The 23068-nt window shown below is 37.4% G+C and overlaps 2 protein-coding genes across 3 annotated transcripts; one reads left to right on the forward strand and one right to left on the reverse strand.

The window, feature by feature from the left end:
- Positions 1–223: 223 nt before the first annotated feature.
- Positions 224–9659, reverse strand: LOC306892743 (cysteine-rich with EGF-like domain protein 2). Its single transcript, XM_079453991.1, has 9 exons — positions 9323–9659; positions 8697–8779; positions 8452–8562; positions 8233–8324; positions 7638–7814; positions 6586–6684; positions 3457–3540; positions 3277–3372; positions 224–880 (listed from the first exon to the last, which is right to left on the reverse strand). The coding sequence occupies exons 1-9, from the start codon at positions 9449–9451 to the stop codon at positions 735–737; spliced, it is 1017 nt and encodes a 338-aa protein (XP_079310117.1). The 5' UTR covers positions 9452–9659; the 3' UTR covers positions 224–734.
- A 541-nt stretch (positions 9660–10200) lies between these two features.
- Positions 10201–16033, forward strand: LOC306893058 (dol-P-Man:Man(7)GlcNAc(2)-PP-Dol alpha-1,6-mannosyltransferase-like). 2 transcript variants are annotated; one of them, XM_079454542.1, is made up of 9 exons: positions 10201–10443; positions 10652–10784; positions 10860–11033; positions 11125–11319; positions 11711–11813; positions 13588–13812; positions 14506–14675; positions 14757–14832; positions 14914–16033. In XM_079454542.1, the coding sequence occupies exons 1-9, from the start codon at positions 10252–10254 to the stop codon at positions 15137–15139; spliced, it is 1494 nt and encodes a 497-aa protein (XP_079310668.1). In that variant the 5' UTR covers positions 10201–10251; the 3' UTR covers positions 15140–16033. The 2 variants fall into 2 exon arrangements, with proteins under 2 accessions (XP_079310668.1, XP_079310669.1); XM_079454543.1 differs by having other exon boundaries at positions 11711–11764; positions 13632–13812.
- The last annotated feature ends 7035 nt before the right edge of the window (positions 16034–23068 follow it).

The following is a 23068-nucleotide window of genomic DNA, read 5'->3' on the forward strand; positions in this document are numbered from 1 at the left end:
ACTATTGGTCATTATGGTACATTTTCAGGTTACAGGGTGAACTGTAATGCCTACCCAGACAGCAAGCAAACATTGAATCAATGTTGTCAATGTTAATTGCATTGAATCAATATCACTTTTGCTTCCGCAATTAATGTTAAGTATGCAAATATATTGAGCCATTTATCTCTCTATACCCAAGTTTCCTTTTAGAAATTGGTTAAGAAAAAAAGTATTTTTTTTTGTAAATCATGTCACATTTTTGCAATTGAGTTTATGGTTTTCATTATCACAGTGTTTTTCTTCTTTATCATTGTATATTTCTGTTTGTTTTTTAAAGTTTGCGTAAAATTTTATTGGCACAAAAACAATTCTATATCCCTCCCTCCATCTCGGTGAGTTCAGCGTTCCTCACCTGGCGCAGTCTTTTACTCAAACCGCAGCATAAGGCAAGTTTTATAGTTAAATTTACGTTAATTAAAAACGCACATGGCCCGTCTGTAATCCAAGCGACCACAATAAAACTGTTGCGTGCGTTTAAAATCAATGAAGCGGGCACTACGTGCCTTCGAACTCGTTCTTAACACAGTAACGCATTTGACAAGAAAGACAAGCGAGACACAGCAGTGAAAGTGCTAAAACCATATACTTTTAGGTCATACAGCGAAGCCTACATCTCTTTGTACTGTAAGATTAAAGTTGACCCTCTCAAACCAGTAAAGTTTAAAATCCATGAAAGGTGTACACAGCATAAACTAACCTTGTTCTTGCTGTTTCACACACACACCATCTTGCTCTTGAAAACCACTGGCACATTGGCACATAAAGCTTCCTTCTGTGTTAAAACACTCATGGTCTTCTTTAATACACACTGCCTCTGATTTCTCGCATTCATTCACATCTGCAAGCACAGTACAAACCATTATTGGGGACATCATTTGGGGACAGGGTTACTTAAAATAATTTAAACCCAAGAAAAGTCAAGGGAAATTGTACCAAAAGCAATAAAAGACAGTATATACTATACATATTAATATATAATATTAAAAATTTTCTGGTAACTAAACAAAAAAGTATATTAGCTTCTGTGTTCTATCTGTGAAATGCATGTACATGTGTTTATGGAAATAATTTTACTGCCACAAAGAGCTAAAAATGTGTATAAAAGTGAATATTTTAACTCCTGTGCACTCACTGATCAACCCAGTACCTTGTATATAATGTTCCAGGCAGACTGAGAACAAAAACAACAATAAAGCCCTATATGCCCGTACCTAAGGAATTGGATAAAAACAGCTAATATATATGGTCAGTTTCAGTCAGCATTTGCCATTAAGGTGTGCAATATACACTCCCCAGCCACTTTATTAGGTACACCTTGCTAGTACCGGGTTGGGTCCCCTTTTTCCTTTAGAACTGCCTGAAATCTTTGTGGCATAGATTTATAACAAGGTGTTTGGAAACATTCTTCAGAGATTTTGGTCCATATTGACATGATAGCATTATGCAGTAGCTGCGGATTTGTCGGCTACATATCCATGATATGAATCTGCCGTTCCACCACATCCCAAAGGTGCTCGATTGGATTAAGATCTGGTGACTGTGGAGGCCACTGGTGTACAATGAACTTCAAGAAACCAGTTTGAGATGATTTGACCTTTGTGACATTATCCTGCCCAAAGTAGCCATCGCTCATACACTGTTGTCATCCTAGGGATGGTAATGGTCTTGGACAATCCTCATGTAGGCCGTCGCGTTTAAACTCTGCTCAGTTGGTACAAAGTGTGCCAAGAAAATATCCCCCACACCATTACACCACCACCAGCAGCCTGAACCATTGAACCAAGGCATGACGGATCCATGCTTTCATGTTGTTTAGGCTAAATTCAGACCCTACCATTGAATGCATTGACTGGTCTGACTTATCAGACAATTTTTCCAATCTTCTATTGTCCAATTTTGGTGAGCCTGTGCTAATGGGGTATAGGCACATGATGACATGCATCCGCTAAAATCTCAGCCAGCTAAGCCACTTATACGCTCATAGTGCTGCGCTAATCTTTCACCAAGTGACAATCGTTTTTTTTTGGTTTAGTAAGAAAATATTCAAATTTCAGCAACCCTATAGCACTAAGGCTGAGCATTGCTATGTGCCTCTTTGATCATGCCTTAAGTAAGAGCAAATGTTTTTATCATATTTGTGAATGTAGCTTGAAATGGATAGCCTGAAGCGCTTCAAATTTTTGGTTGTTGATGTATAACATATTGTTTGGATAATTGGACTCACATCGTTGACTGTAATCCTGTGTGCATCTTGAAGCGACCAAGTGAACAAAAGGCATTTTTTACCTATGGACCCTACGTGCACCGATGTAACTGAAATTTTTGCAGAAATACATCATCACTCCATGTGCATATATCCCATTGTAGCCTCAGTTTCTTGTTCTTAGCTGACAGGAGTGGCACCCACTGCTCATCTGTTTTAAAGGAATTGTTTACTTTTAACATACATTTTCCTGATCATTTACTCACCCCTGTTGTCATCCAAGATGTTTAAGGGAATAAGGGTCTTATCTAGCGAAAGATTGTTCTTTATATAAAAAAGATAACACGTAATTACGTTGAAAAGGCTTGACGTTGGTAGAGCAGGGCGAAAAAATCCTCTCCTTAAAGTTAAAAATCATCCGACATCGACTAGTGTGACGACCACTTCAACTTTTGTTGTATATACAGCTTTTGCATATAATGATCTTTAGTATACTGTTTATCAGATGAATTAATTGCCAGCTGACGATACAGCAGCCTTATAACTCCCTTTTTTTGTAAACAGCGTTTGACTTCGTATTTGCACATTTAACTTATAAACACTGACTCTGTACTTCAGCCTAGGTCAAGTATGACCTTTTCAACGCATGTTGAAAGTGAACAATTCCTTTAAGGTTTGACATGTTGGTTGTCATGCGCAGTACATGGATGTAAGTGTTTTCAGACGTCATAGTGAGGATGGGCAGCGTTTGGGAAACACTTGAAAACACGAGTATACGAAGAGCGTTTGGAAATGAAAACACACTAGTGTCGACATAGTCTCTGATGCTCGGTTTAAACTTCAGCAAGTTGTCTTCACAACGTCTAGATGCCTGAATGCATGGAGTTTTGCCATGTGATAGCAATTTGTGTTAAAAAGCAATTGAAGAGGTGTAGCTAATAAAGTGGTTGCTGAGTGTACAGCTGACATTGAGTGTAACACAAAATATATCAACATCACACAATGTGTGTGGCCATACAGGTAATTCAGACCTGTGCAGGTGCCTTCCTCATCCTTATAGCCGACAGCACAGGTGAGGCAGCTATCAGCACCAGGTCCTTTACAGCCAGAGCACTTGGTATTACAGGCTGACAGATTAAAAACATAAGCAGACATCTTTTATACAGAGTTAAAAATTATGTGGACCTTCTTAACAATGTGTTTAAACTAACCTTTACATGAAAAAGAACCTTCTGTGTTCAGGCAGTATTGATCATCCTTACATAGCAGTGGATCTTTGGAACATTCATCTGTGTCTGAAATATTTTAATTTGGAAAAATAAGGAGAAACGCAGTATAATATTTAAATATAGGTAGACATAAAAAAGATGTGGCTTAGAATTACAAATAAAAATATCATACTAAATCTAAAATAAGTAACTAAGAATTAAGTGGGCTTCTTACACGGTGTTCACAATTGTTATGGAAAAACTAAAACTGAAGTGAACCCACTCTGAGAATACTGGCTAACTAGTGATAATGATCGACTGATCTCATGTTATATTTTTAGTCTGGTTATCATTTTACAGCGTGAGGCAGAGCAGTGTCGGGGCAGATGAGATCTTTGGAAGGATTCTTGAACCATTACATTATATAAAGTTGTTAAGAGATTATTTGAGAAGCACACAATCATCAAGAATCAGCATATTAAACTCAAGCAGAAGAAAACATGCTGCAATGCATGCTGGGTAACATCATAGTTCAAAACTCATTCATGACTCCCAGCATGCATTGCAGCATGAAACTTCTCAGTTGATTACCATTGTTGAAATTCATACACTGAATCTTGATGTATTTGTGTCTAAATTAGGAATTGTTGCAATGTTTATGTGCACAATGCATTTAGTGCACATTACTTTATAATATCTGATTGTCTCAAAACAGCTGAATATCTCTATCTCTTCGATCACACAAATTGACAGTTTCTCATTACCATCCAAGACTGGCATTACTCATTATAACAAATGTGCCCTATACAGTAAACACAGAGTTACAGCAGCCAGAGGAAGAGAAGTCAAACACAGAACTCAACTAAAGCAATCACTGATCAACATAATGGTGACTTCAAATGACAAACCAGCCATATCTAAACCTCTAAGCTCGTAGTACAATAGTAAGATCACAGTTTGAGCGCACTGTGAGTTTGCTGTGCGGTTACATTTTGACCTGTGCGGTTGCATTTTGCCCCGGCTGTTCCCGGATATTGGAAGTTTTAAATAACATCTTAAAACTTACTTTTTCTCTTTAGCTTTTTAATCTGTTGTTATTGTATGTGTACTGTATTTCTGTGTAATTTCTGTCTGTGAACCGATGTTTTACTTTACAGCACTTTGGTCAGCTGGGGCTGTTTTAAACATGCTCTAGAAATAAAATTTGCCTTGCTTTATCGAGAGCATTCTGAAAGCTTATGGTAACATCAAATGTTGACTGGGCAATAAACTTCCATGACTGTGCACAATTATATTTTGGGGGAAAACACACATTAACCAGGGCTGCCAGCTCTCAAGCATTCGCAGTGAGACTCACGCAATTTATTCTTTTATCAAACTCTCATGTCACACATCCATTTCTCACGCAGGGTCGCACCCGCCATATTTTTCTGTAGTGTTTAATAAAATGTGTTAAATAAATGCCCAAAACCCAAAATTTTGCATCTTTCCATCTCAGTGATCTAGCAGTGGACCCTAATTTCAAAATAAGTGGGCTGAGTAGTGACCAATCAAATCATAAGATTACATTTAAGATTCAGTGCAACGCACAACATAAGTCAGTCAACAAAAGTTAAAAAATATTTTGGATGTTTAGCCAAAGTATTCACTGATGCAAACTACAAAGATGAGGAATAAATGTGTGCAAATTGTGAATTCAGATTCAAACGGCTTTTATACTAGTGCATTTTCCTTTAAAAACGTGTAACACTTGCTACGGTTACACCTGGCATTTACAGGTTTTCGACCCCCAAAAACTGAGACTTCTGGAGACGCTGCAGACCCCGTTTTAGTTTGAAAACTCTGGGACCCCCACATTCGCTTACTGATTGGGTCGACTGTATCTTTGCGTTTGCTTCCCTGATTTGTTAAGCCTCTGTCATCTGAGCCATTGACACGCTACCTGAAGAAGACAATGACCAGCCTCGTGCACACCGTGTAAACAACAGGCCTGTTCAAGCTGTGCTGTGTACACAGATCAAGACAGTGACATTACAGTACCGTGAGAGAGAATCAAGAGCCATATGCTTTTAAATCAGGCTCTCAGTATTGTGGCATCTGTGTGGCGCGCACGGATTTTGATGAAATCAAACAAGCCTAATAACATGGTTTACCTCATCTATCCACACGAAGGCATAATTGCTTTTCCTTTCCATCATGTTCATTTTGTACTGACTAGTAACCAACTGTCTTAACAACCAACTTATGTATATAAATACAACTGTTTACATTTGTGTGTGCATGCCTATCGTGTCTGACTGGTCATGTGACATGCGTTTTCGGAAGTGAAGTGTAAACGCAGATTGTGGAAACGGCAGTATAAACAAGGATCGTTTTTGTTTTAAAACACCGTTATCGTAGGACAACAGAGTAATGTAAACAACACCTCACTTCAAGCTGAACTGAAAGTTGGCAGCCCTGCATTAACATTTCTAGAGGATCTTACAATAGAGGATATCAAATAACTGGTAACATTTAAACTTTTTGCATAGTTATGCATCTTAATGTATTATTAATAAATTAATTTAAACTATAAGGTAGTATAGTATACTTCACTCTAAAGCAGGGGTCTTCAACTTTTTTGGGGCAAGAAGAGATGAGAGTTGCGTGGAGCAGGGACCCCTGATACTTGTTGACACAGCAAAATTCAGTTTAGACAGTACATTAGCACTATAATGCATGTTATTGTTGCACCTATATATTTTTATGTGTATTATTTTTTATTGTTAAAATAGAATACACTGCGTGTCACTCCCGGATAATCTAAAATGGGCAAAGAGGCAGAATGTGGTTGTAGCTGCCTGGGTTGCTAATTAAGCAGAATGTTAAGGCAAACCGATGAGTTATAAAAAATAAAAAGAAATTCTACCAGGCTGTAAACATGTTTTTTTTTTGCTGTGAAGTGCATTTTAACATGGGGTTCAATGAGATTCTGCTCTCTTTTGGAGCCAGTCTCTAGTGGCCAATTGCTGAATGGCAGTTTAAGTCACACCCATTTGGTTTCACAATAGAGATCGCTGGAAGGTTGCTGCTTGATACACACATTTTTCCCTGTTCTACATTTTTCAATACTTTTGGGAATCCTGTTCTTACCAATACATGCACCTTCTTCGTCCTTCTCCCATCCCTTCCTACAATCCTTACAATCATTTCTGGTATCTCCAAAGCAGCCAACACAGGACTCGTGACACTCTAAAAAAAAACAATCAAACCAATATAATCAATGTTTCTATAGACGGTTTCAAATAAACAACAATATACAAACGTTACCACGCTTGTGTGGCCCAAATTTAACTTCCAGTACACATCCGCAAAGAAGAGTGCAACAAAGTTATACAATTGTTCATTTAATAAAATTAACACAGAGGTTGCACTAGACTTTTTCAGGCTCGTAAAACATCCGTCATAATCTATTTTTCCCGTCACTATGGTGCAAGGTGATATTACGTGCCAATTAGAATGTTTGTGACATCATCGCATCGTTCTTTGAACTTACTGTATATTAATGTTATAAATATAAAGCTGAAGTCGTTTATATATTTAGTGTTTCTGTTGTCAGAAATAAAATACTAATTACAGCAAATGTTCATATGTCCAGTCAGTTACAATGCCTCCGCACCGCGAGCCTCCCCTGATCCTGCGTGGGTTTTCATAAATAGACGAGGCGTTTATAAGTAATGAATGGAAAACGTATGTGTCCCTTCGCGTCCCTACGATCACATTCTGATGAAAGGAAATGATTGGATGCTACAAACTCAACCAAAAGGGGAATTACAAACTGCCCTCATTGTAATCTGTCAACATGACAGACACCCTTCAGATTTTTGGGTTAACGCAACCTCTTATTTACAATAAAATATTAATATATATTTATATTTACTATATAAATGAAATTGATATAGAATTTATATAAAATATATATAATATAAAATGTATTTATATTAACATAAATATAAAATATAAAGATTTATTTAATAAGCCACTAGCAAAGATCTATATCACTGCAAAGACAACTCCACTTCCACGAAATGAATCTCTCAGATTACCATTGTCTAAAAATTTCAGCAGCATATTGTCTGCACTTGAACAGGAACAAATTTTACTACATATAATGAGTAAATATGAAATATGATACTTGCGTTTACCTTTGCACAGGGAGAAGGTATCATTTCTCAGTTCACTAAAAAATCCATCACTGCATTCCAAACAAAACTCTCCTTCATAACCCTTGTCACAACTGCACTTTCCATTTCCATCTCTAGTTCCATCTCCATCACATTTTCCATTACCATGACATGGTCGTTCCAATCCTCCGATGCAAGCTTCAAATTAAACAAAACAATCCAATATTACAGACGTTTTCATAATAAAAATAATACTTACGAACAACAATGCTTGAAAAAGTGTGTGAAACATAGTAAACAATATTTTTGCTTGGTGGCAAAATACCTCAGCTCTATTAAAACGGTCGCTGGCTGAGATTTTAGCGCAAATACGTCATCACCGTGCGTTCATATAGTCTATTGCTGCAGTTCATGCATAACACTTGAAAATAAACTGCCACGTAAGTGTGCATTGCACTGAGGTATTTATTATCTGTGCAGTATGCACTATATCTTGCACATTATGTCAACCGTAAAAGGGAAAGTACTCGATACATACAGTTTGTATTACTAGTGTGATATTTCAATGGTTAACTGTTAGACTCAAACAATAAAGATCTGATCTGAATTGACTTACTGTTGCAGTCAGGGCCGAAGGAGCCTTTAGGGCAACACATTTTAATGGAGTCTATACAAAACCACTTAAACAGATCTGGGTGTTTTGCTTTCCTGCAGCCAAAACACAAATAAATAAATGCTCATTTCACTAAATGTATCTAGCATTAGATTACTGTAGTATGATAAAATAAAATAATAAAGTAATTCACAACATAAATTCTTCATTTGTGGTCCTCACCTCTTAAACCACCAGGTCTCAAAGTGTTCTTCGTGTTCTTCGACCATGTGGTTGCACTCAAAACTGCTACTGTCACACAAGCCCTCCAGTATCTCCATTAGCCGAATCTCACTTAAGAAAACCATACATTTTAATAAATTATTGCAAGCAGAGGCAATCAATATAATGCACTACACCAGTTTATGAAGACACATGCTGTAATACGTTTGCAAATAAGATAAGTCATTTATGTTTATTCTTCTTACCTTGATTCATATTTAGAGAGTTTTCTTTCTTCCCATGCTGTGTTTCCACCACCAAAATTTTGATTTGCTGTTTTTTCCAAACCCTGGAAGAGAAGGAGGGAGGATTAACCTTTTTCGTGTCCAGTATGTCAACACTTATCTTACTTGATTACACTTCAAATGTATAATGCTTTATTTAGATCTACCATCACTTTTCTAAGCCATTTTTGCAATGAATTATAGGCAATTTATTCAGACGACGCGTGCAGTAATTTCTAGTTACCTACAAAATACCCAGCACTATTATGGCCAATAAGTATTGTAGACATTTATAACATGACACCTGTCACTTACAACGAAAACACTTTTTGTGCTGACTTAAAATCGACCTTATTTTTATGTTGACCCCTAAATACTTTTATTGACCACTTGTCTGCCCAGCAGTTACAACATTTGATAATATAAGCTTTTAAGAAATTATTCTAATTTAGGAGCGTTTGAATGAGGTATTTGGTTATACATAATCAATATACATAACATCTGCTAGAGGAAAAACGTGCAAAATGTATCTTTGAATTTAAAGCTTGACGCAAATTGTATTTAGTGGAAAACAACCATTTTAACCCGACATTGATAGAAAAACGTACCTTGTCAAAATTTTGGGTTATTTGTCTGCATGTTGTGCATAACCCTTTTAAGTCCTTTGAAAAGACCGACCCAAGTGGTAATGCCAAAAGAATACAGAAAATCTGAGAAACACTACATATGAATGCCATGTTTCTTACACAAATGTACTATCTATACCTAAAGTTTCATGTCTTGCACCAGCTGGTTAGAATATCATGAATCAATGTGTAGTGTCTCGCATAAAAGTCGCTTGTTGTGCAAATTGATATATTTGTATATGTCCATGCCGGCTTCCCACCAGCTACACATTCGGATATCCGCTTCAGCCCCCTGATCCCATTGTGTCCTTTTGTGATTGGACATGCGCCACTGTCAGTCAACGTATGACCCAATGAACGGGGTCCACGTGCTGCACGTCGCAATACACGTACGAAAAACACGTGTTAAATTATGTTTCACTATTAAAAACATTTACAAACATGACAAGATGCCTTATTGTTATCAGCATATTTGCCAACACTGCCGGGAGTCTCCTGTGTCTCTACCCCTAACCCGCCAACCTTTCGTTAAGTTAATTCTCTTTGGAAACTTTCGTTTATCGTTAATTCTCCCGAGTATCTCTATTCCTGTTATTTGTCACGATAATCTTCCATAAGTACCGTTCTTCAAAATCATCACTGTGAAAAGTTATATGCACCTAGTGACTAACACTGTCATTGTTCTGCTATCCGAAGCTGATTAAACTATAATGTACCTATGCATTGTGATACTAATAACAGTTTACAAACATTCAATTTAAAACACACTCTGAAAAAGTAAAAATACAATATTTTAAATAATTTTCCATATTATTCCTGCCCATTTAAAGATAGCTTCCTCGTTAAGTTCCGCCCACTGTCTTGTTTTGGTTTTTGCCATTCCGCATCCTATTTCGTTTCCAGTGCTGAGCATGCGCCACAGCGCCAGCTTGTTCTCGCTTACAATGCCTCGGAAAGGATCATCAAATGAGCGTCCGCTTTTGGGTTTAATTGTCTGTATTGTTTATGTACATTTATTTACCTGTCCTTACACCAAAGTTGAGGAAAGTTTTAACTTACAAGCTATTCATGATATCCTATACCACCGATTCAATTTCGAAAAGGTAAGCTAATAAAAACTGATTCGTTCGCTTTGATAGATCTAAGTTAAAATGCATAAACTTTCAGGTCATTAGATTTTCGATTTTAAATATTATACGAACTACCACAGTACTGTTACTACAGAAACATACATGACCAAACCGAAGATGGCAGTAGCCCCACTTTAACAAAAAAGGTGTAGTTAATTCTTTAATATCTCTCTGTTTACAGTATGATCATTATGAATTCCCTGGTGTGGTACCGCGTACGTTTCTTGGACCTCTATTCATATCAGTCCTAAGTGCACCAATTACATGTGTGCTTACCCTCTTTCAAGCTCCCAAATTTTACACTCAGATTCTTGGTATGTATACTTTAATGCAAAGGCAGTTACAAAATAATACAATGGAATTATATCATCACAGCCCTTTGTGTTCAGTGCGAGGGGTTCTTGGACTATGTGTGATCCTGGCTCTGTGGCAGATGCAGAGAGAGGTCAGGAGGCAGTTTGGGTCAATGGTGGCCAGTTTGTTCTGCTTTATCTCCACCACACAGTTCCATCTGATGTTTTACAGCACAAGAATGCTGCCTAATGTGTTCGCTCTACCAATAGGTAGGTCATTGTATAGGGTATGCTAAAATGCAGCCGTTACTTTAGCTAATTGTAGTATGAGCTTTCTACTTATTGTGTTTTTATTGTCTAGTTCTGCTGGCATTCACGTACTGGATGGCTCAGAGGCATTGCCCCTTCATTTGGCTCTCTGCTTTGGTCATTATTGTTTTCCGCTTTGAACTGTGTCTCTTCCTTGGGCTGATGTTGTTGATGTCGCTCCTAAGCAGGAAACTCAATTTTCTACGGTTGATTTACCATGCCATACCTGCTGGCATGTTATTTTTGGGTCAGTGATGTTTTAATGTTATCTGTTATGTTTAGACACACACACACACATCACATATTTATTATTAGTTCTTCTGTTAAACACAAAGTTTTCTTTTTACAATGTATATCACATTTATAGGCCACATATTTAGTGAAATTTGGGGAAAAGCTATTTTATGACACAACACACAGTGAGTGAGATTTGAAATGATCTATGTGTTGCCATGTTTAAATTTATTGCTTGGGGTTTGCTTGTTGTGAGGAATATTTCATAAATTCATAAAAAAGTAAGTTAGGCTTAAGAAGTCGTGTACATCTGAAATAAAGGAATAAATAAGTTATTTAAAGGAAAATTTTACAAAAAATACACGAAAATTTTACAGACCCTAAAGTTTATTTGTCTTTTGTAGGTCTTACTGTCACGGTTGACACAATATTCTGGAACAAGCTACTCTGGCCTGAGGGTAAGGTAGTCTGGTACAACACAGTCCTTAATAAAAGCTCAAACTGGGGAATATCCTTTTACAAAAAAAAATTATGTAACATTTGTAGTGAAAGTGACCATATATACAGTGAGGAAAATAAGTATTTGAACACCCTGCTATTTTGCATGTTCTCCCACATCATGGAGGGGTCTGAAATTGTCATCGTATGTGCATGTCCACTGTGAGAGACATAATCTAAAAAAAATCCAGAAATCAGAATGTATGATTTTTTTAACTATTTATTTGTATGATACAGCTGCAAATAAGTATTTGAACACCTGAGAAAATCAATGTTAATATTTGGTACAGTAGCCTTTGTTTGCAATTACAGAGGTCAAACGTTTCCTGTAGTTTTTTACCAGGTTTGCACACACTGCAGGAGGGATTTTGGCCCACTCCTCCACACAGATCTTCTCTAGATCAGTCAGGTTTCTGGCTTGTCGCTGAGAAACATGGAGTTTGAGCTCCCTCCAAAGATTCTCTATTGGGTTTAGGTCTGGAGACTGGCTAGGCCACGCCAGAACCTTGATATGCTTCTTACAGAGCCACTCCTTGGTTATCCTGGCTGTGTGCTTTGGGTCATTGTCATGTTGGAAGACCCAGCCTCGACCCATCTTCAATGCTCTAACTGAGGGAAGGAGGTTGGTCCCCAAAATCTCGCAATACATGGCCCCGGTCATCCTCTCCTTAATACAGTGCAGTCGCTCTGTCCCATGTGCAGAAAAACACCCCCAAAGCATGATGCTACCACCCCCATGCTTCACAGTAGTGATGGTGTTCTTGGGATGGTACTCATCATTCTTCTTCCTCCAAACACGTTTAGTTAAGTTCTATTTTGGTCTCATCTGACCACATGACTTTCTCCCATGACTCCTCTGGATCATCCAAATGGTCATTGGCAAACTTAAGACGGGCCTGGACATGTGCTGGTTTAAGCAGGGGAACCTTCCGTGCCATGCATGATTTCAAACCATGACGTCTTAGTGTATTACCAACGGTGGTCCCAGCTCTTTTCAGGTCATTGACCAGCTCCTCCCGTGTAGTTCTGGGCTGATTTCTCACCTTTCTTAGGATCATTGAGACCCCACGAGGTGAGATCTTGCATGGAGCCCCTGTCCGAGGGAGATTGACAGTCATGTTTAGCTTCTTCCATTTTCTAATGATTGCTCCAACTGTGGACCTTTTTTCACCAAGCTGCTCGGCAATTTCCCCGTAGCCCTTTCCAGCCTTGTGGAGGTGTACAATTTTGTCTCTAGTGTCTTTGGACAGCTCTTTTGTCTTGGCCATGTTAGTAGTTGGATTCTTACTGATTGTATGGGGTGGACAGGTGTCTTTATGCAGCTAACAACCTCAAACAGGTGCATCTAATTTAGGATAATAAATGGGGTGGAGGTGGACATTTTAAAGGCAGACTAACAGGTCTTGGAGGGTCAGAATTCTATCTGATAGACAGGTGTTCAAATTCTTATTTGCAGCTGTATCATACAAATAAATAGTTAAATATCGTACACTTTTTTAGATTATGTCTCTCACAGTGGAAATGAACCTACGATGACAATTTCAGACCCCTCCATGATCTCTAAGTGGGAGAACTTGCAAAATAGCGGGGTATTCAAATACTTATTTTCCTCACTGTATATATATATATATATTTAAAATGATTTAAATAAAAAAAACTAAATAGGTTGTGCATGTTTAACTAAACTAACATCATGATACAGCATGATAAATTTTGTTTTAAAATGTTACAATTTAAATACTTATATAATTTGTAATCTTTCCTTGACTTCCACTGTGCCTCAAACTTCTCATTTTCTGTGGTACTTCTACTCTGCACTGCCTCGAGCTCTTGGCAGCACAATACTATTTATACCCCTTGGCCTATTGGACAGACGGACGAGAACACTGTTCATCCCAGCTGTAGGCTTCATTCTGCTGTACTCCCTTCTACCCCACAAGGAGCTCCGTTTTATCATCTACACCTTTCCTGTGTTTAACTTAATTGCTGCTCGTGGCTGCTCTTTCATGTATGATTTTCACAAATTTGTATATTCTTGTCTGTTCTCCTCAATTTAAAAATTATTTAAGTAATGAAAGTTTACCGTATGCAGTAAGGGTTTTTTAAGAACTTCCACAATAATAAAAGCCATCTGAAAAACGTACGGGGCGGTTTGCCGGACAGGGTTTAAACCTAGTCCCAGACTAATTTAAATGTTCTGATGTGTCTAATACATGATTTGGCAACTTATAACACACCAAAGACACTGAAAAACATGTATTCGCGCCATATGACCCCTTTAAATATCCTAATTTAACTAAAGCCTAGTCCTGGTTTAAGCTAATCACTGTCCAGGAAACTGCCCTGTAGTGTACTACTTTATAATAAGAATGTAGTCAGATAAATAGTAATTCCTTAACGTTTATTTAGTTATTTAATCACAAAATGAGATGAAAAGATGTTTAGATTTCAGTGGCATGAGGGAAGAACAGATGAGCACTGCTGCCAGTGAGCACAATTTTTCACACTTGAAGGCAGCGCATGTAGAATAAAATCCTATAGCTGTCAGTTCAGCGGAAATGCCTTAGCTGGCTTATCAAAAAGCTGGAAATAACTGTGCATATGGTCAACTGACCCCGTTTATTTGTGCAAACATTGTTTTTAGAGGCAGCTGGAAGATTTTCAAATGCAGTGTTTTACTTTCACTTCTGTTTTGTTACAGTTTGAACAGTTGGCACAAGTCACGGATACATAAAATTTGCTCTGTAGTTGTGATAGGACATTTGATGTTAAATGGAGTATACACAAGTGTATCTCTGTATGTTTCCTACTACAACTACCCAGGAGGGAAAGCAATGCAGGAGTTACATATATTAAAGCCAACAACAGCAGGTGTGTTGATTTTATTGCTTATTTATTATAATGTTTTATATTATGTCTGCAATTTCATTGTGTTGCATACCTTTCATACAGATGTGTCATTACACATTGATGTACTTGCTGCACAAACAGGAGTCTCACGTTTTCTGGAACTTAATAGTAACTGGAGGTCAGTGAAAATCAAAATATTAAGTATAGTTTCTTAATATAATATGAACAAAATCTATTTCTATCTGTTTCTATGTCCTAGGTATGACAAGAGGGAAGATTTGACTCTTGAGGATCCAATAATGATATCATATTCACACCTTTTAATGGGAGCAAATGAAACTAAGATATTTCTGCTCAAAGATTATTACAAGCCTTTGGTCTTCATTCCAGGATATCAAAGCATTACATATGAGTTGTCCCATTTTCCTCCTCTTCATATAAATCTTATCAAGAAGCTTATGGTTTTAGAAAGACTGACTCATTAAATGATCCCAATTAATGGGATTCATAGTAATATTACATATAACATTAAGCCATGTTAAAATATAACATAATGAAAAGTTTGTATATCTTGTGAAGCCCAACCAAACAATGGCTTGTAACTTTTTTTGCTGCATTACCAGCAATCTCTATAAGGTTTGTACAATGGTGTGGCAAACAAATGTCTTGAAGTATATTTCAATTTCCATTTCATACTGCATTAAAGTTCGATTTCTCTTAGCCGTTGTTGATGTTCAAATCACCAAAACAAACAAACCCCTTCCCCCATCTTTCGCTTTCATCAGTGCTCGGCTCGACTTATGCCCGTCCTGTGCACCTTACTGCTGATTGGCTACAAGATTGTTTTGGTGCTCGGCCGACTTTTCTAAACAAGCGTAATTCAGAAGTCAAACTTTAAATACCTCTGTGTGTCTTTACTGTCATTAAAAACAATTTTTAACCAAATTTTAAATGTTGCAATCAGCATAGGTCCCACCATCTGTGTTTTCCCTCCACTTTATGTTGGTTTAGGGTAAAATCTTTATATTTATTTATCCAAATTATTAAATATACTGAATCTGGTCACAAAAATATACAACAGAAGACATTTATTCAAAAGGGTAAACCTTTTATTAACTAAAACAATTATGGTTCCAGTCTGAATGCTTCCTCATCAAATGATATATTGCAAATGATAATTTATAAAATGTACAGTACATTTGTTTGATGATGATCATAATTGTAAATACAAATTAATTTGTGCTTAAGACAAATGCATTTTCCAACAGTTTATCATGAAAGTACAGCATTATTTACATTATCTGTAAAAAAAAAACTCTTTCTAACAGTACCATTAGCCAAAATCACAATGAAATTAAATAAAATACATTTAACATCTCAGTCACAGCATTTATATTGGACCATGGGTTCATATTAAAAACAGTATTCTGCACGTAAGTTTCATCTTACAAAACTATTTCAATTAGCAGACTGACTTACTTTGCACATCAGTTTATATTTACAGCATGTTGACCTGAAGTAGCTCATATAAGGCACAAAAAGAGACAGTACAAGGACTTGCCATATACAAAAATAATCAAATCAAATTACAGCAACATACAACAGCTACCCCATAGCTAGTTAATGCTTTCTCCCTGAAAACACTTCAACAGGAATTAGACAAAACTCCAGTTATCAAGTGTTCAACAGTAGTACTCAAAGAATGCAGTATTTTATTCAGTAAATCATCCAGATGCAGTTTTTTATATGCCCCCCTGATTTACAACCTAATACGTAAAATGTTGTGTAAATGGGCTTTTTCAGAAAAAAGTATTTGGTCCTTGGGCTTTACAAAGTTTAAGAAACTGCCTTGCAAATACAAATGTGTAATCAGTAATGAAAATATATCAACGGAAGGTTGACCTTTAAAAATAGGAGTCCTTCTAGATTTTCAAGCAATGGTCGTGATTGATTCAGGGCACAATTAAGACTTGATGTACTAAACAGTGTGTCTGCTGGTACAGTGCTGGGTGGACAACCCAGATAACGCACAGCTACTTTGGCAAGGTCAGGCCACAAACATTTCTTCAGGTTCCAATAATCTAGGGGATCACAGCTCTGGTCAAGGATGTCTTCCTCCAAATATTCCATCACAGCAACCTCTGACGACTTTGGTCTCTCCTCTTCCTTGATTTTCTGTCTTATATCATCCATAAGTGCCCAGAGGTTATCTTTTTTGTTTGTGGCTGAGCTGTTTGTTGAAGCTGGTGCCTCACTGTATCCATTATACAGTGGAAGTTTAGTTTTTGTGGAGGTAGCTGTAGACAACTCCAGCTCTTGTATGAGGTCCTGCTTACACTGCTCTGCCTCTTCTTCGGTAAAGAGGGAGGTCTTATACCTCGGGTCCAACATGGTTGCCCATATGTACCTAGGGTCATGAAGGGTCTGAGACATTCTGGTCACCATTGATTCCTTTAAGGACTTTAGCATATTGTCAATGCCCATGGTTTCATCAAAAAGCATGTCTATCTTTCGGTTGAGTATGTGAATCAGTGGAATGACCTGCCCTAGTGTTGCAGTGCGATTGCTCATCTCCCTGCAGGCAACCTCAAAGGGCTTAAGGGCACTGCAGACCGACTGCATGACTTCCCATTGGTCAGAGCTTATCAATTCCCTGAAATTGCAATCTATTGACATCTCATCAATGGCTTTTTTTTGCTCTACTAATCGCTCAAGCATGAAGTATGATGTCTTCCACTTAGAGGGAACATCCTGGACCAGCTGATTTTCAGGTAACTGGTAAGATATTTGCAATTCTGCCAACTTCTCCTTTGCTTTAGTAGAACGATGCACTCTCTCACAGATTTTTCTAGCAATACTTAGCAAGTTCTGAACCATCCTCTGACTTTTTATGGCTTCATTAACAATGAGGTCTATGTTGTGAACAAAACATTGCATGGTGTTTTGGTGACTGCTTGCTAAAATGCTTTCAATTGTTTGATTATCTGTTACAGTAAATCCCATTTTAAGGCCAGAGGATCCAATCCAGGTGTCCCACAGATATTCAAGCTGCTTCTGTATATTCTGAATATCGTAGTCACAGTCAATTGAAGAAACACCAAGGAGGGCTGAGCAGTGGAAATCCTGCCCCAGAGGCACAACTTGAGACTCAAATGTTACCCAGTGGGCTGTAAGAGTCAAGTATTCTTGAGTTTGACTGGTCACCCATACACTTGTAGTGAAATGGATGATTCCGCCTTCAGCCTCTTTGAGATGGGTCAGAAGTACTTGTTTTACACTTTCATACATTTCTGGGATTGCAGTGCTGGTAAAGTAAGATGACGAAGGTAGAGAATACTGTGGTTGGAGATATTCTAATAATCTGTTCAGGCCAGCATTCTCCACTACAGTTGATGGCTGAAGATCCAGTGCAAGCATTTCTGCAATGAGTTTGGTGATTTTTTTGGCAATTGGGTGGCATTCACTAAATTTTTCAGCATTCTCCTCATAAGTAGAAATGTCCATGAGCTCCTGCTTAACTTGAATTTCAGCAGATGACACATCACCTGAGATACTACTATTATTTTCAAGCACATTTCCATGAAACCTCTGCATATGCCTAAATAAGCAACTAGTGCCTAAATTGGTTGTCTTTTTGCCCCTGCTAATTGTGCGGCTACAGTGCATACAGACCACTTTTGTTGGGTCTGTAGAAGAAATAGAAAAGTGATTCCAAAGCTTTGAAGTCTTTTTGCTGAAAACAGGCAGGGTGTGGGGTTTGTTCTCAATGACAAGGTTGTCTGTTGCAATTGCTAACATGTCGTCCTCTGCAGCAGGAATATTATGGGGTGACTGAGGCGAGGATACTCTGTCACTTGTGCTTTTTTGGGTCTTAAGGACATCAGGATGCCGTCGCATTAAATGCCTCATTAAACAGCTTGTACCAAAGTCCCCTCGTTTACCACGACTTATGACACAGGGACAGTATCGACACAAGGCTTTGAGCTGGTCCACAGGAGAGACAATGAAATGATGCCATACCTCTGATTTTACCCGTTTCATTATTTTCTTGTTTTGTTGGAAAACTGAACTTGGATCTTCTGATACACGCTGCACCTCAGCATGCTCCTCGGGAGACGATGAAAGAGATATGTTTTCCCCTTTCAATCTAAAACAAGCATCAAGCGAGGACTCTTGTCCTGATTGATATGTAGAATCATTTGCCTCTTCCTCAACTGTAATGTTCTCACAATTTTCATTGGGCACTTCATCTGATATGGTTTCAGGGGGATATGAAGTACATATGAACTCCTTTTTTACCTCTGTTGATTCCTGAACCTGTGTACGGGACAACAGTGTTGGTGGAGTGGTGTAAGGCGGAGGAATGCTCGATCCCTGTCCATTTTCTTCAATAACTATATCTCGATGGGCCCGCCACATGTGACGTATAAGGCAGCTTGTTCCCAAGTCCTTTCCATTTTTACCACGACTGAACTCATTCATGCAGTGAATACACACTGCTTTCGAACTGTCAGCAGGTGACAAATAAAAGTGTTTCCATACAGCAGAGCGTCGGCGAGAACTGGAGGTCTTCGGGGCAGATCCAGGACATTCGGTCCCCATGTCTGTGGCATTATCATTATGGTTGTTCAAGGAATGTGGGGATGCAATTGTACTTAAGTCACCCTTAGCCCCTTTTTCTGCTTTTGGTTTAACTTTTTGTAAAGAATCTTTGGGCACTAAATCTGTGGCCTCGTTTAAAAAGGGGGACAGTGGAGTAACATTGTCTATGGGGGGCTTGATGCTTAAAGACAAGTCTCCATTGTTTGGTGGAGGTATTAAAGACGAGGAAGTATTGGAAGAATTGTTTAGCGAGTCACTGTCTTGCAGAAGAACAGTGGGGTGAGCCCTTCGCACATGCCTCATTAAACAACTAGTACTGAGGTCTTTCTCATTTTTACCCCGACTGAACTCCTTCATACAGTACATACAGATTGCTTTGGTACTATCACGTGGTGATATGAAAAAATGGTTCCAAGCAGGAGATTTTTTCCTAGGGTTAAGGGGACTTCTAATTGATGTTAGAAGGCTTTGTGTGACAGCATCCATTGCAACATCATAAAGGGTACTTGAGTACCCACTAAACAAGCTACCATAATCCTCATCATAACCTCTTGTTGCAAAAGGACCAAAGGCTCCATCAAAAGATGACTTTTCATCATCTTGAGAAATCTCACCAGTTTCATTTGGCTCAGTTTTGATACTAACACTTGATTCAATTCCTGATGAGTTATTTATTTCAGTGTTCTGGCTCTTATTTGAAATGGCTGAAGAGGTTTGAGAGTTATGCTTTTCTTCACAAGTTTCTCCTGTTGAATCCACCATTGATACTCCATCAACCTGAGCAGATACACCTTCCTCTGTACCCTCCAAGGACACAAAAGAAGAGTCTTCATCCAGTGAGTCTGTGTGACTGGGAGGCAGTGCTGCATCCAAAATCTCATGAGGAGTAATGCTGTATGATTTGAACACATAGCCATCTTTCCCCTCGATTTTTAAACAGGTTCCTTTGGCCTCTTTTTTTTTGTCATTCTCTTTGGGACCATTATGTTTCTGGCTTGCATTCTCAGTCTTTTGTGAGGGGCCGTCCTCTTCTACATCCATTATTGCAGAAATATTTTCTGCTGGGAAAGAAAACTTTCTTTATTGAAAGGATCTTTTAAAGTGTTCACATATCATGGGTGTAGGTCTTTTAACAGTCCTCCATACAGATGTTTACATTATGCTTTTCCAGAGCCCAGATGCTGCAAACATATTTATATCCATTTGGGACGAAAAGCTTGTAGAATCTGAAAAATATGATAGAAACACAGAAACAGTACTGACAGTGTTTAAATGTTCATAATATTAAGTTCACTACTTAAACTGAAAATATATCTTAAGCATGTTATATCCCAAGTGAATATATATTGGTTTCAGCCAACAATGGGTATTTTTAACATTAAGAAAACAATTCTGTAACACTTTACTTAAGCCTTTATGTATAATGCATTATAAAGGGTTATTAAAGGATGTGACTCATAATTGTTCAAAATGTCTTGTTATTTATTTATTGCTAAGTTCTTAATGCCATTTTAGCATCTAAGGCTATATTCATGGCGAACTACTATCTATACACAAGGTCGATCCATACAAAAGTTGGAGGAGGGACAATTTGGAATCCTCAATCAACCTATCGTGCCCATCTTTAGGCTGTGGATAATGTAATACATTAAATGTTGTTGTAAAGAAATATAACCAAATTAAAAATGCAGTGTAACAATGAATTGATAAGTGTTAGAATGTTTTAACTGAAGTTAAAATTATTCAAAAGACATTACAATACACTATAAGATGCATTGTAATACATGTAAACTTTTATAATGCATTATACATGTGTGCTTTAAGTAAAGTATTAATTCTGGTTGAGGATTATAATGATAAAATCATTATGTATGACTAGTAGGAACTAGGAATTTATTGTGCGTCTGATATTTGACCTGTGTTTTGACTTCCATAACCTTTTATGTTTTACTTATAGTCAATGTTTTCTTGTACAGCTGCTTTGTAACAACGGAAATTGTAAAAAGCACTATATAAATAAAGCTGACTTGACTAGTACACAATAAAATTAAGTTTATGATGAGTTTGTTTATATTCTGTGATATGCTCATAACAATGTTGTAATGTGAGGAATAAGATTACTTAACTTTAGTCTGAAACCCAACATTTGATATAAAGTACTTTCTAGCTTTGTTTTATGTATTAAAGACGTATTATTTATGTTGTTTATTTTTCCTTTCTACAGCTTTAGTCCTACTTATAAACATCGATTGGTAAACCAAACTGTTAACTGCTTTTATGTCGCTTTAGATAAAAGCGTAAGCTGAATTAATAAATGGTAATGTAACAAAAGGACAGTATCTGTCTATTTAATAATTAAATGAGATGTATTTTTATCTTGGTTTTCAAGCTTTTATTACGGCTAACCATAACAGCCTATTCAAGCAGGAAGGTAGTGATTTAGGATATATAATATTGTGTGCAAGGATAAACAAGGTTTATATGTTTAGTTCAAACAAATACACCTTATCAAAACGAAGCCCCTTATCAACACACGCTTTCCAGACCTCACGAGACAGGCACATGCTAGCGGCTACTGCATTAGCTCGCAGACAAAAACAACAGGAACACACTTAACGTTTTCCTCCTAACATATAACGTTGGATATAAATCAATCGCGTTAATTCGTAGTAATTTCCATTGCAATTAATCTGTTATAATTTCTTATGAAATCGAAATGCGTATGTCGATAGATTTAGTCTTAGCATAAAATGATTGAGCTTAGTGACACTTGGTGTGGTTACGTTAGGCCACACAGGACATAAGCTGATGAAGCAGAACCGGATCCTGTTCTCAAAAAACAGAGCAGCTCGTAGAACCAGCTCGGTCACTGGATCGTAACCAAAATCATGCGCATATCTTATTGAGACAACGTTAAATACTCGATAAAGAAAAGAAAAACATCACTCACCTTTTTGTCATGAGATTTACTTAAGTTTGGCTGTGAAATGGTTAAATAAAGCGTATGGCTGATCCAGTGGGGTAATTGTGTTTGCTTTGTCTCCTGTCCTGTGCCGTAAACAGTGCGCAGTAGTAGCGCCACACGGTGTCAGACGGAAGGAACGGGTTTCATTGACGTAATAGAGGGTTTCCTTGTGGTGGGCGGGGTTAAATAAACAAAATTATATCGACCCATCTCAGTTTACAAGCCATTGATTTTGATTCTATAAATATGACCATTAAAATTAATTGGTTGAAATTATTTTTAAACAACATTGTTTCATAAATGAGGAGGGGTTGAATTTGTATTTGGATGTGATTTCACTATTCAACATTATCCCAGTGTCATCAATAGGTTTTATACTGGAAAATGCTATATAATCATAACTTCACCTGACATACCACACCACTCTGTAATAATAGATACATTATATTACAGTTAGAAATAAATCACTGTATGATAAGGATTGGATGGAAAGAGATATTTGGTCAATATCCCATCTGATCAATAGTGGAAGTATTATATGTTATGAAATTCTTTGTTTTTAATATCATTTAATTTGTAAGCAAACCAAATTTGAATCTGTTGTTAAACCCATCCCTTATTAAATTATTAGTATTAGTATAAGTATGATTATAATGTATTTTGTAACAGAATAGAAACTACGGATAATCTGTTTTTCCTTTGTTATGTATGAGGCTTTTTGGTCTGCTATGTTTGACTGGCTTTACCCTAAAGCACCTTGAAAACTTCACCAAAAAATACATTATTTATGGGCTTTTATTAAACAATAGTAAAGTTTACTTTCTGGTTGATAGCATCCTTTTGATTT

This window comes from Barbatula barbatula (genome assembly GCF_947034865.1).
Source record: "Barbatula barbatula genome assembly, chromosome: 4".
NCBI lineage: Eukaryota > Metazoa > Chordata > Actinopteri > Cypriniformes > Nemacheilidae > Barbatula > Barbatula barbatula.

What these genes read in the sequence shown, in the direction of transcription:
- LOC306893058 (XM_079454542.1), top strand. Translation starts at nt 10,252, where the DNA reads ATGCGCCACAGCGCCAGCTTGTTCTCGCTTACAATGCCTCGGAAAGGA. An exon ending in ACCGATTCAATTTCGAAAAG is followed by an intron (nt 10,444 to 10,651) that starts GTAAGCTAATAA and finishes CTCTGTTTACAG; the next exon opens with TATGATCATTATGAATTCCC. An exon ending in TGTGTTCGCTCTACCAATAG is followed by an intron (nt 11,034 to 11,124) that starts GTAGGTCATTGT and finishes TTTATTGTCTAG; the next exon opens with TTCTGCTGGCATTCACGTAC.
- LOC306892743 (XM_079453991.1), bottom strand. Translation starts at nt 9,451, where the DNA reads ATGGCATTCATATGTAGTGTTTCTCAGATTTTCTGTATTCTTTTGGCA. An exon ending in CTTCGGCCCTGACTGCAACA is followed by an intron (nt 7,815 to 8,232) that starts GTAAGTCAATTC and finishes TTTAATTTGAAG; the next exon opens with CTTGCATCGGAGGATTGGAA. An exon ending in CGAAGAAGGTGCATGTATTG is followed by an intron (nt 3,541 to 6,585) that starts GTAAGAACAGGA and finishes AAAATATTTCAG; the next exon opens with ACACAGATGAATGTTCCAAA.